Below are 13,510 nucleotides of genomic sequence, written 5' to 3'. Positions count from 1 at the left end.
TCCCATCAGGTCCGCCCAGCCTTACACCCAGGAAGGTGAGATGTCGGGAAAACGTGTCATTGTTTCCTTTTCAAAACAATATTTTATAAATATTAAATTACTTTGAACAATTAAAACTGGTGATTGTGTTTCTGTTATGAAGTGTTAAAGATTCCCTTTCTCTGTGTAATCTCCAGCTATAAATAGAAATACATGATAAGAAGGAATAAATGCATCTTCCGGAAATGTATTGCTGTTGCATTAATGTATCGGAATATAATATAATAATTAGGTGCCTTATAAATGAATTAAATTGTCTTATTTTTGTATGAACGGTGTGACTCCGCCTCTTTCCCAGGAAGGTTTCCATCTGGTCCGCTCAGGCTGTATATAAGGAGGGCGGGCAGACAGCTGATCTCAGTCTGTCTTTGTAGCAGAGAATCATCATGTCTGGGCGCGGTAAAGGAGGGAAGGGTCTGGGGAAAGGAGGCGCCAAGCGGCACAGGAAGGTGCTCCGGGACAACATCCAGGGCATCACCAAACCCGCCATCCGACGTTTGGCCCGCAGAGGGGGTGTCAAGCGCATCTCCGGACTCATCTATGAGGAGACCCGCGGAGTGCTGAAGGTTTTCCTGGAGAATGTCATCCGCGATGCCGTCACCTACACCGAGCACGCCAAGAGGAAGACCGTCACCGCCATGGATGTCGTCTATGCTCTCAAACGCCAGGGGCGCACTCTCTACGGATTCGGAGGTTAAAAAAACCCCACCGCTTACCCCACTTCATCACAACAAAGGTCCTTTTCAGGGCCACCCACCTTCTCACACAAAGGGCTGATCATTCACAACTCCCAACACTCATTTCTACACATTTATTGTGTAACCATAGGAACTGCCGCTCATTTCTTTTCACTAAGAAATGGAGTGCTGCGATGTCTAGCTACCCATACACTCTGCGATCTGATTGTTCGATCTGTTTTACGTTTAACAAAGCTATGGAAGAACAGAACAATATTACAAATTACATTGGTTGGGCAGTTGATGCATTGTTATAGTTGATTGTAGAGTCCGCACTCCGGGTGATGGAGCCGATTTTCCGAGCTGGCTGCTGGGTGAGGAGAATATATCGTTTATGTTGAAACTGAACCTAATATTTCTAACGTATTTATTATTCTTGGTTAGATAAACTGCCCGACAATTCAGAGGACGGATGATCGATGTTCCCGGAGGAAGAGATATCAGATTTTAGTGTCGGATTATTCTATCTGAGATAATTGGAACGTTCCATAGAATTCCGGCGGGAAATTTAAATTTTAAAATGTGAAAATTGCACCAATCACAGTTCTGGGCGGTTTCTTCCCATAATAAAATGTATTTTTCTTCCAAGGAGTGTGAAGGGGGATCTGAGATCTGTGTTCCTTTTCAGATGGGGGATGTTTGTTTGGTATTTAATATTCAATGATCTCTGATCTCCAGAAATTATTCAGCAGAATTAAAGGATGGAGGTGTTTGGGAATAGAAAATAATTGATTGAATATTTGGAACCTGAAAGGCGACACGAGTGATGTGATTTGGAGGAAGATGAGCGAATCTATGAATAGAACTTCTACAATGTCGAGTTTAGCGGGATAATGCGGCTGAATCTTCCTATTGGCCAGTCGAATAACGGCGGGAGATTTAAAAGAAGCAACTCTGATCCATTATAGGCGTGGCCTATTAATAGCCAAGAGAGTAAATAATGTCCTGAACTATGAATTATAATGTGATGTGACGTAGGAGGGATGGATTTGGTTGGAGGAGTTTAGCGGTGAGTAGACGATCAGCATAGATAGATTGGAAATAAAAGAGATGAGAGAGAATGAAGTTCTGTGATCACATTTCCTCTCATTACTACTCACCTGTATTACAAGTCTGAGTGTGATAAGAAGACAAAGTGTTTGCCTGTAGAGTGCACTTTAATTATACAATTTATCACAATAAAATATTACTTGATAAAGAAAATAAATCCAATTATGTCCGGCTCTTGGGTGGGAAACTAATAATAATGACATTTAGTAAAGAAGTACTGTGGGGAATGGATCGAACCGTCCTGATTCTAGATTTATTGCGGATATCATCTCCACTTTCTGCCTCTATACATTCCCAATTCATCGCCTTGTACTGCACACATACCCAACTGTTCTACCAGGAATCACCACAAGGTGGCAGAGCTGAATAAACATTTATGCCGCGCTCACACATTCTTACAAGAGAAAAGAAGCAAGATAAACGAAACATTGTATTTATTCCATCAGCCCAGCCCAGTCTATTTGTATCTATTTCCATCATCAACAGCAGATTGATGTCCATAGATAAAGCCATAAGCTGCCTGATAGGTAAATGACACAAAATATGTACAAAGTATCAGCTACATACAAATCTGATCACAATATCACCTCGGACAGCACACAGTCCTTTATAGAAGTTTGAAGTAGAAAATGTTTCCTTTATCATTGGACATGTGTAGCACCTTTACTAATATCTACACATTTTTTTTCAAATTTTTTTATATCTGTTTTTTTTTTTTTTTTTTTTTACAGAATTCTGAGTTTATTAATACAATAGTCTCTATTAGGATGATTTTAGAACCAATGAGGAACAAAGTAGTACCACCCACAGACCATCTTTCTGCAGACATACATATCTTCTGCTCTGTAAGATTTGTAAATCTATCCTAGTTACAGCATACAGTATAGGGAAGCAGGGCAGTGCTGGGTTCTGTAGTTCCTTGTACAGGTGTCAAACAGGCGGCCCTCCAGCTGTTACAGAACTACAAGTCCCATGAGGAATTGCGAGGCTGACAGTTACAAGCATGACTCCCACAGGCAGAAGCATGATAGAACTTGTAGTTCCGCAACAGCTGCAGGGCCACCAGTTTGACACCCACAGGCCACTGTATTAAAAACTCCTCATTTTGCTGTCATCCTCCTGCTCTGCCATCTGTTCCATCATAAAGAGCCATGCTGAAAACATGTGTGTCTATGGTCATAACAGATCAATCATAACAGTTACTTGTCTGGACTAATACAGCTTTGTTACAGGCACTTAGCTCCATATATGGTCTGGACACTTTTGGTGTGATTTGAGGACTGCTGGCCTGGTGTGAATATGGCACGCTGATGTGATGTGGGCACCTCCAATCAAATATGGTCACTTCTGTTGTCATACAGGTACCTCTGCTGTGACATGGCCCATGTCACAGCAGAGGTACCTGTATGACAACAGAGGTGACCATATCTGATTGGAGGGGTGCCCACTAGAGATGGCCTTGCGGTTCGCCCGGCGGTCGGTTCGCGGCAAATTTTGCTTGTTCGCTACCCGCCAATTTTCGAACACATGGTGTTGTTCGTGGCGGCCATATTAGTTTACATTGGGGAGAATTTTGACCCATGACACAGCCATCAGGTGGAACAGGACAGCCATTGAAACATTTCAGCACATGTACATGCCTCCTATCCTATAAATAGACCAGAGCAGGCGGCCATTTCACATTCTGCTTTTTGTCAGCGTAGGGAGAGGTCTGCTGCATGCATCAGGGAGAGATTGTAAGGGAAAAATAGCTCTGTTAAGATCCAAAAAAGTCCTTTTCAGGGCTGGTATTTCGGTATAGGTCTACTAGTATCTTTTTCAAGTTAGGGGCAGGTATCCAGTCAGTGCTTTAGGGGCAGTTAGAGATCGGCAGCAGTGACACAAAACGCTCTGTTAATGTCCACAAAAATCCTTTTCAGGGCTGGTATTTTGGTATAGGTCTACTACAGTCTCTTTTGAGTTTAAGGACAGGTATCCAGTCTGTGCTTTAGGGGAAGTTAGAGATCGGCAACAGTCACACAAATCACTCTGTTAATGTCCACAAAAGCCATTTAAAGGGCTGCAATTTTTTTGGTATTGCTGTGCAGTGCACCATATAAGGGGGGGGGGGGGGGGGAGGGTAATCCACGGTATAATATAGTTCGTAGAAAGCATATTATAGTGGATCAGTGGTATTATTGTGCACTGTGCAGCATTGTGACAAGTGTGGTGACTGAGCGTTGCTGCAGCAATACTACAAACAGGGCCGGCCTTAGGGGGGGGCTCTGTGTGTGGGGTCTCTGATGTGAGGGGGCTCTGTGTGGGGGTCTCTGATGTGAGGGGGTCTCTCTGATGTAGGGGGGCTCTAAATTAAGGGGACTTTGTGTGGGGGGTCTCTGATGTGCGGGGGTTCTCTGATGTAAGGGGGGCTAAGTTATTAGTGATCATAAAAAAGAAAAGTCAAAGTGCAAAAAAGGTGCACAGGATTAGCTCGCACAGGGCGCCTGAACACCTAAGGCTAGCCCTGACTACAAACAGTGACAAAAGCACTTTTAATGTATTATAACTGGTGTGTTAGACCAATTGCCCCCCCCAATACCACATATTGCAGTGGGGTGTTATCTGAGTATACTTTTACGAGTGTATTTGTGTCCTGCAACAATATTGCCTCTTTTGCTGCATTCAATCTGATATACACAGTGCCAAACTCCCTGGCCAATTTTTTGAACAACTGGTGTGATAGACCAGTGGCCCCCAATACCACATATTGAAGTGGCATGTTATTTAACAGTATACTTTTCTAAGAGTGTATTTTAGTCCTGTAAACTTTTGGTCTCTGTTGCTGTATTAACTGTGCTACACACAGTGACAACAGTTACTAGCCAATTATTTGTAGAACTGGTGTGATAAAACTGTGGCCCCCCCAATACCACAGATTGAAGTGAGGTGTTGTATACCTTTTTTCCAGATATACTGCAATTCTCTAGAGACTTTTGTCACAGGGTAATTAAAAAACATGGCTTTCGGTTCCGGCGCCGCATGGAGTAGTCACACTCCACCTCAGCTCCCGCGCCCGGCTTAAAAATCTGCCATTCGCCCGCTATTGTACCCATCGGGGACCCGCAGCCCGGCCGTGCACTCACCCGCCACCACGATGGATCGTTTCCTGGAGAAATCGGGTCCGCGGGCAGCCCAGGAACCGCCCGCTGTCCAAGCCGCGCTTTCCTCACAGCAGCCGGCAGAGGCCTCGGAGCCAGCCATGGAGGTGGGCGGCCCCTCCTCCTCCCATACTCCGCACATCGATCCGGGGTTCATTGAACGGATCGCACAGGCTGTTGCCTCTCTCCTGTCCCCTACCATACAAAGCACTGTGGAGAAAGCAGTGCAGTCTGGCATGCTGCAAATAAAGAAGGAGCTGGGGGAACATGTCACCAGGTTAAACGAGGCTGAGCAGCGTATTTCCAGCCTGGAGGATGAACTTTATCACATGCAGGCCCAAGAACAAATGCAGGAAAAGACGAATGTATTCCTGTCACAGAAACTTGAAGACTTGGAAAACCGAGCCAGACGCAGCAACTTGCGTTTTGTGGCAGTCCCAGAATCGCTACTTTCTTCAGAGCTGATTGACTTCTGCTCCCGCCGCATCCCGGAGGCGCTTGGTCTGACCGGTGTTCATGTGGTAGAACGAGCTCACCGCATTGGGGCTCATTCTAAGGACCGCAAGACCCCTAGGCCCATCATTGCTAAATTTCTTAATTATGCTGACAAGAACTTGCTACTGCAGAAATACAGACAATCCAAATCCCTTCAGGTGGATGGGGTCAAAGTTTTAATATTTGCTGATTACTCCATTGAAGTGTCAAAAAAACGGAAAGCCTTTCAGCAAATCTGCTCCCAGCTTTTCCAACAACACGTAAAGTTCACCCTTGCCTACCCCGCCATTCTGCGTCTGAAATCATCTACTGGTGAGCAGCTGTCATTCCAGGATCCCTTATTATTTGCGCTCTTTGAATACAGACAATCAGCAACAGTTTACCCCTAGGCCTCTCTCTTTCCCGCGACCTATGGATCAACGGAGCCCCCGAAAGGACTCGCCAAAGCGCCAGCGCTTCGCTGATCCGTCTTACCGCACTAAACACCGTTGAACTTTCTCCTGCATCTTCAATGTTCAATCTTCAATCGCAGTAATTTTGTGGTATGCTTTACATATGTTTTCCCAGGTCTCGGACTCGGACCTGCCTGTTCTGCAGCTAAAGGTACTGTAGTTGGACTTTGTCCTCCATCTTCATTCTCCTTTCACGCGAGTACTCGCTCACCTGACTGTTGATCAAACCCTCAATTACCTCACTCCCATGCCTTATTCATTTTTTTTACAGGACTCCGCTCCCTAGGGAACATGTTTTATTTTCTCTATGTATTTACATGTGATTACATTGCTATGTTTTGCCATGCTTCTTTTCCCCCCTGGGTTGTTGGCCCTGCCGCTCGCTCCATCCCTCCCAGGGCACACATTATTTCTCCCCCTGTGTTTTTTTTTTTTTTTTTACAGCAGGAGAAGTCATCCTCTTTGACTCCCTTGGGGCGATTTTGTGTGCATCTGCGTGGGCCGTTGTGAGTGGGAGACCCCCTCGATTGTGACCCCATGTGGAAAAAAGAGAAGTTAGTTCTGGTTTTTGTATGTTGTTTTTTTGTATTCCCCTACCCCTTCTCCTTATATCTCACCCTTTACCTTGCTTCCCTCACTAATTGTGGTGAAGGCCCTGGCCCAATTTATTTGCATATCTTTGCTCTTACCCCATCTAGAGTCAGATACTTACTCTCTGAGCTTCCAGCTAAGGCGTGTTCATTCCCACTCCTGCAACCAGTTCTCTCCCCTGATTACCCTCCCTGAAGTTAATATCATGGAATGTTAAGGGCCTCCGGTCCCCTCTCAAGCGCATGAAAATTTTACGTCACTTGCACAGACTGCATGCAGACATTGCCCTACTGCAAGAGACACACCTCGCCCCCTCAGACTTCCACCGGCTTAGGAAGCTCTGGGTGGGTGAGGTGCTGAGATCAGCAGCTCTAGGTCGCAAGGCTGGGGTCATTATACTGATCCATAAAAATCTATCCTGTAATGTTTTGTCAGTCACATCTGACGACCATGGTCGTTTTTGTATGGCTCACATCCAGATTGGCTCCACGGAGTTGTTAATATCCAATGTTTATGCTCTGAACACACCGGACAAACCATTTTTCGAGAAACTCATCGCACACCTCCTGAATTTCCCTCAACTTCCCCCTAAGCGGATCAGTGAGGCAATGCTGGAATACTATTCCAGGCTTTACTCTAGAGACCCCATTGACCCCCCGACCACCCGCGAGTTCTTGCAACGCACTAAGCTGCCTAAGGTGACCCCTTCACAGCTGGAAACTCTTAATGCTCCAATTTCACCAGATGAACTGAGTTTGGTCATAAAATCCCTGCCCTCTAATAAAGCCCCTGGCCCTGACGGCTTTACCGGCAAATTTTTCAAATCCTTTCGCGAAGTGATCCAACCCACTCTACATCGGGTTTACACCAACATTTGGGAAGGCGGCGAATATCTGCCGACCGGTAATCAAGCCTTAATTAAACTCTTAGCTAAAAAAGGTAAAGACCCTCTTGACCCAGGTGCTTACCGCCCAATTTCCCTACTTAATTTGGATGTAAAAATTTTGTCAAAACTAGTGGCGACCAGATTGGCTAACCTTTTACCCTCTTCGGCCATCCATTTAATCCATTCGGCCCAATCAGGTTTTGTGAAAGGTAAAACGGCCATGCTAAATATCTTGTGGTTTTGGAACAGGCCCGGCTCCACCCTGGGGAAGACCTGGCAATCATCACCCTGGATGCCGAGAAAGCCTTCGACAACGTGGGTTTTCACTGGTTGTCGATTGGTCCTTTCCGACATGGGCTTCTCTGGGGTCTCCACCCATTTGATTGATTCCATGTATAAGGCACCTACAGCCAGACTGGTGGTGGAGGGTCTCCTCACGGGGGAATTTAGCCTGCATAAAGGTACGAGACAAGGTTGCCCCCTCTCACCCCTACTCTTTAATTTAGCCTTGGAACCTTTATCCCGATACCTAGCAGAACAAGCCCCTTTACATGGCATCAAGGTGGGTGAGCACGACCTCCGTACGGCCCTTTTTGCTGATGACGTGCTTATTTTTACGTCCAATCCGGCTTCTGATCTACCCACTATAAAATCTATCTTTGACACTTTTAAAATATGTTCGGGTCTCTGCATTAATTATCAAAAAAGCGAAATACTACCTCTCACCTGTTGTCCAACCCGTCAATGGCCACAGACTTCTATATTCTCTATAGCCAAAACTCACATAACCTATTTAGGAATAAAAATTGGTAAGACCCCTTCCTCACTTTACACACTAAATTTTCCACCGTTGATAACCAAAATTGTACAGGAATTGGGCAGCTGGATGGAATTGCCTCTCTCTCTCCTTGGCAGATGTCACCTGGTCAAGATGGTCAGCTTCGCTAAACTGCTCTATCCAATGCAAACCCTGCCTCTGTTGCTTAAACATAAAGATGTTCAGCTTTTGAACAAGGCTATCTCTCATTTTATTTGGAGAGGCAGGCGTTCACGGATATCTCTTAAGAAATTGCAGCTGCCCAGGAGAGAGGGGTGAATTGGTCTCCCCAACATAAGAGTTTACAACTTATCATGCTTACTTAGGATATGTATTGATTGGCTAACTCAGTCTACCCACTGCTCTTTGTATACATTGGAGGCCGCTATGGTGTACCCTGTCTCCCTGTCTGCCTTGCTACACTGCAAATGGAAAACCTTGGCCCCTGTCCTCCAACATAATGTACTGCTCCGTGATACGGCCATTGCATGGAGGGAACTCAGAAAGCTTCTACATCTTCCTCTCCACATGTCTCGGCACCTCCCGATTCAGGGAAACCCTATGTTCTCACTGGGCATGGACCAGTGGCGGCTGGTGCTCAAAATTTTTGGGGGGGCGCAAAAAGAAAAATTTGCGGCAAAAAACGCGGTAAAAAATTGCCTGACTTTGATGCCACACAAGTGTTAAAGGGGCCATGAGTGATCAAGGAAGAGTGCCTTGATAAAGCATTCATAGTTACCCCTTTAAATAATCCATATTTTGTCATGTTATTTACCACCAAAAAACGTACATGTATTTCATGTGATAGACCGGCACAAAATTGTGAACTGGAAGGAAAATGGAAGAAAAATGACAAATGTATTGCTTTGAACATTTTATTAACAAAATTCAAACATGAAAGAAGAAAACTAAAACCAAACCACAAAAAGCCAGCGTCCTTATCTGAAAAGAAATTTTGCTCTTCTTTCCTTAAGGGATGCAAATTTCTCGATGACCTTCTGGTTGAAATCGGTCATCTCTGTCACCAGTCTCTTTTCCATAGACAGCATGGCCAATGCATTCAACCTCTCCTGGGTCATGGTGTTCCTCAGAAAAGTCTTGATCCTTTTTAGGGTTGAGAAGCACCTCTCAGCCTCTGCTGTGGTCATGGGTGTGGTGATGAGGATCTTGAGGAGAGTGAAAGTCTCTGCAAAGACATCTGTAAGATTGTTCGCCACAAAAAACTGGAATAAGTCCACAGCTCCCTGACATGTTCGGAATTGCTCCTCGGAGTAGAGGAGACTAAGCTCCGTTTTTAACCTACTCCCATCAAGTACAGGATAGGTTTTCACAGTAGTGCTAAGTGCATCCTTTGGGAATTCCCTCGCATACTGCTCAAACTTGTCCGCTTGAAGCAGGGTGGCACTAACCAGATGGTCTGTGAAGGAGAACCGCTCCATGGTGTGTAGGAGGATGGTATCACAGACCTATCAAGAATGAGAAAAAAAACAAAATTAGGTACTGGTGACAAAATGTCAATGTCATGTGTCAGCTCCCTGAGCATCAGAAATGCATGAAACTTAAATATGTACTCAGAATGTCTTGGGCATTTGTATGGGATGCAGAGAAATTATGATTTCAAAAAGCACTTGTTAACATTTTAAGGTTTAAGTTATTATAAAGGAAGATCATATTCAGTGTTTTTGAATCCAGAATTTCTCAGAACTCCATACACATCAACACAGGACATTCTAAGTAAATGTTTCTAAGTTGTATGCATTTCTGATGGTCTGGGAGCTATGAATGCTGTAATACCAATTTTGTCCACTAGAGGGAAAAAAAAAAAACATTATTTTCTACAAATAAAAACTAACCTCTGTTGCAATAACTTTATGGGTTGCTGGGTCAAACGGGCACCGCCTCTTCGGTTGGGAACCACCTTCACTCAGTTCACCAACCAGGGAATGCAGAGAATCTCTGAAAAATGTAGAAGTAGTAAGAATAATTAAAACAACAAAAAAAAAAAAAAACAACAACATGGAAAGGGATGAATACAGCTGCTACCTGATCTTCTGTATGGCCTGCTGGAACTGCTGGATGCTCCCCTTAATGTGGACTGAATCTATGTCCTTCCGCTGGAGTTTGGCATAGAGGAGGTCCACATGTGGCATGATTTTGTGGAAAAGGTTCAGAAAAAAAATAAACTCCTGATTCTCCAGCATCATGGCAAAGGCTCCTGCCTCTCTGGTGGTAGTAAGGTCAAAGTCACCAGAATCCTGGATTTGTTCAAAACAGCGAATGAGGTCCTCTCTGTGCTCAAAGACTGTATTGACAGCACGGCTGTGGAAGTTCCATCTGACACTGCTTGATGTTGGTAGTCGATGGGCAACTACTTTATCCAGAACATCCGTGCGCTTTGGTGATCTGGAGAAAAAGCTGGCAAACCCTCCAAGGTTAGAAAAAAAAATTCTCACTTTGGATATGCGAGAAGTGGCCTGCTGCATTATCAGATTCAGCTGATGTGCATAGCAGTGGATGTAATGGGCATTTGGGTAAACATCCTGGATCTTCCTTTGCACACCTCCAGTGGCACCCCTCATCACACTAGCTCCATCATAGGCTTGGCAGATGAGTTTACTCTTCTGATCCTCTGGAAGGATGACAGCAAGACGCTCTTGTAGTGCTGTAGCGATGGAATCAGCTGTCGTTGTATGCAGAGGAATAAACTCAAAAAACCTCTCTTGGATGCGGTTGTTGCCATCAATGTAGCGCAGCACAAGCACAAGTTGGCACTGTGTGGCAATATCAGTGGTCTCGTCGGCCTGGATGGAAAGAAAATCACTGTTTTGTGCTTCTTGGACAATTTGGTCTTTAATAACTGACAACATACAGTCCAAGAGCTCGTTCTGCACAGTTTTTGAAGTTCCCTTAAACACAGTGGCGTTCTCAAGGTGCTCTTTCAAAACTCCATCCAGAGAAGATACAAAGTCGACCAAGCCACGGAATATCCCGGGATTATCTGAAGTGGCACTCTCATCATGGCCACGCAAAGCAAGCTCAAAAGCACCACAAAATTTCACGCAGTCTATAATTCTAGACAGGATGTGTCTATTTTTGGTGACTTCCTCATTGTGCTTTCTTATGGCAGTCCTGTAGCTTTGATCTAGCTGTTCAGCAATGCTATGGCTCCCAAAAAGCTGGAGCCTCATAGCATTGGTCAGATGACTTCGGCTACCTTCATGCCGCTTGCACTTGTCAGTGAGATGTTTCAGGTCAGAAACCCCTGTTGATATCCACAATGTGTCAGTTCCATGAGCTTGAAACAGCAAACAGGGAAAACAAAAGAAGGCATTACTGACATCACATCCAGCAAGCCAACTCCGTCTCTCATAGCAAGTGGTGGAAAAGCTCCGAGTGTAAACTCGACCACGATCACTTGCCTGCTGCTTAATTTGCAAGTTGGGACGATCTGGTCCAAGCTCCTTTAGCCTCTTTTTCTCAGCATCAGAACGCCGCGAGAAGGGGTTTTCTTTTAAAGCTACCACAGAATTTTCTCTATTACTCATCATGGCTGACAAATGTGCCTCACTTCCAAAATGATCAGTACCTAGGAGTCAAAGGACAATATGGGAATGTTTAAAAGAGAGATCCGTATGGCAATTCTATATGCAAGTGTCTATTTAATCAAGAGTTATGATAGTTAGGCTAGGAGGTTTGAAGGTGTTTTGCACGTCACCCTGAAGCCTCGCACACACATTTTTTGTTCGCCTACTTAATGATTTTTACAGTGGTCTACAGTGACATGTTGTACTGACTACATGCAAATGATCAGAAGTGGTATTGCTGAGACAAGCAAGAAAAAAGGTGCAGCAGCATATGGAAACTGACATAAATATACAAAAGCTGATCATTGTGAGCACCTCTGTCAGTGTAAATGGTTTGTCAGAACCTTCTAACTGCAACATCTGCAGGACTGCTTGTTTTGTTGAAAACAATGCACTTAGTCTTACTAGCAGGATCAGCAGGTGAACATAAATAAACTAATTACAGGTCACTATAAAAAAGTCCTCAAGATCCATTCCCTCATCCAGGACAGGGAAGGTGCCACTACCCACTCTGCTATTAGGGATTTCTCCAACCCCCTCCTATGATAATAAGGAGTCCAGACAGCCTGCTGAGCCACCCTCCCATTCCTAGACTGTGTGACCTCCATCAGTGATAACTATTAAAACTGAATTAAAATGTGTCAAGTTTACTCATTTTACCTTTGTGTGAATCTAGGAATAGGAGGGTGGCTCAGCAGGCTGTCTGGACTCCTTATCATAGGATGGGGGGGGGGGGGGGGCATCCCTAATAGAGTGGGCAGTGTGGCATCCTTCCCTGTCCTGGATGAGGCCAGAACTTCTACAAGGACTTCTCATCATGCCACCAGTCCATAACCATGATGGAACCATCTTCTACCAGGCCGCTGTCTGTGTAAATTATTTTACTTTTTAAATGGGACAATTACTCCTCTTCAGAATATTAACTTTATGTTTTAATAAATTTACTGAGTAAGGGCTCTTTCACACGGTCCGCCTCCGTAGGCGGATCCGTGTTGCTCAGCGGGGATCCATCCGCGATCCCCGCTGAGCTGGCAAATGACAGCTCCGTCTCCACTTGCAGAGCGGAGAGGGAGGTGTCTCAGCCCCTGCTGCCCTCTATGGGGGATCAGATGAGAGCGGACCACCTGTCAGCTCTCATCCGATCACTGAACGGATGGAAAAATAGGGTTTCCATCCGTCCAGATTTCACAGACAGGATTGGATACAGATGGCAGCGGGTGTCAGTGGAGGGGTCTCCGCTGACATCCGCTGCCCCATAGAGCTGCATGGAGGATCCGATCAGATCCGCCTAAAAAAACTGACAGGCGGATCTGATCGGATCGCCCGTGTGAAAGAGCCCTTAGTGAGTTTTATACCATCTTCTAACAGGCCGCTGTGTGCCATTTACTATTAATAAATATATAGTGCCAGGCCAGCAGCCTGCTTAGCAGTGAGTGTACACCATATAAGACAGTGCAGGCCAGGCCAGGCCAATGACATTGTACACTGGTAAAGTGCTATGCTAACTTAGCCAGTGTACAATGTAATTGGCTTGACCTGCACTGTCTTATATGGTGTACACTCACTGCTAAGCAGGCTGCTGGCCTGGCACTATATATTTATTAATAGTAAATGGCACACAGCGGCCTGGTATAAGATGGTATAAAACTCACTAACTCAGTAAAATTATTAAAACATAAAGTTAATATTCTGAAGAGGAGTAATTGTCCCATTTAAAAAGTA

At 44.9% G+C, this 13,510-nt stretch overlaps 1 protein-coding gene across 1 annotated transcript; it reads left to right on the top strand.

The window, feature by feature from the left end:
* Nucleotides 1-425: 425 nt before the first annotated feature.
* LOC309544029 (histone H4) lies at nucleotides 426-737 on the top strand (the record flags this gene model as incomplete). Its single annotated transcript, XM_082276422.1, has 1 exon — nucleotides 426-737. One exon carries the CDS (start codon nucleotides 426-428, stop codon nucleotides 735-737), a length of 312 nt encoding a protein of 103 aa, XP_082132548.1.
* Nucleotides 738-13,510: the final 12,773 nt, after the last annotated feature.

Source organism: Pelophylax lessonae (genome assembly GCF_965119305.1).
Source record: "Pelophylax lessonae genome assembly, contig: HAP1_SCAFFOLD_650, whole genome shotgun sequence".
NCBI classification, from domain to species: domain Eukaryota; kingdom Metazoa; phylum Chordata; class Amphibia; order Anura; family Ranidae; genus Pelophylax; species Pelophylax lessonae.
The sequence above is the reverse complement of the archived record's forward strand: the minus strand, read 5'-3'. Positions and strand labels throughout refer to the sequence as shown.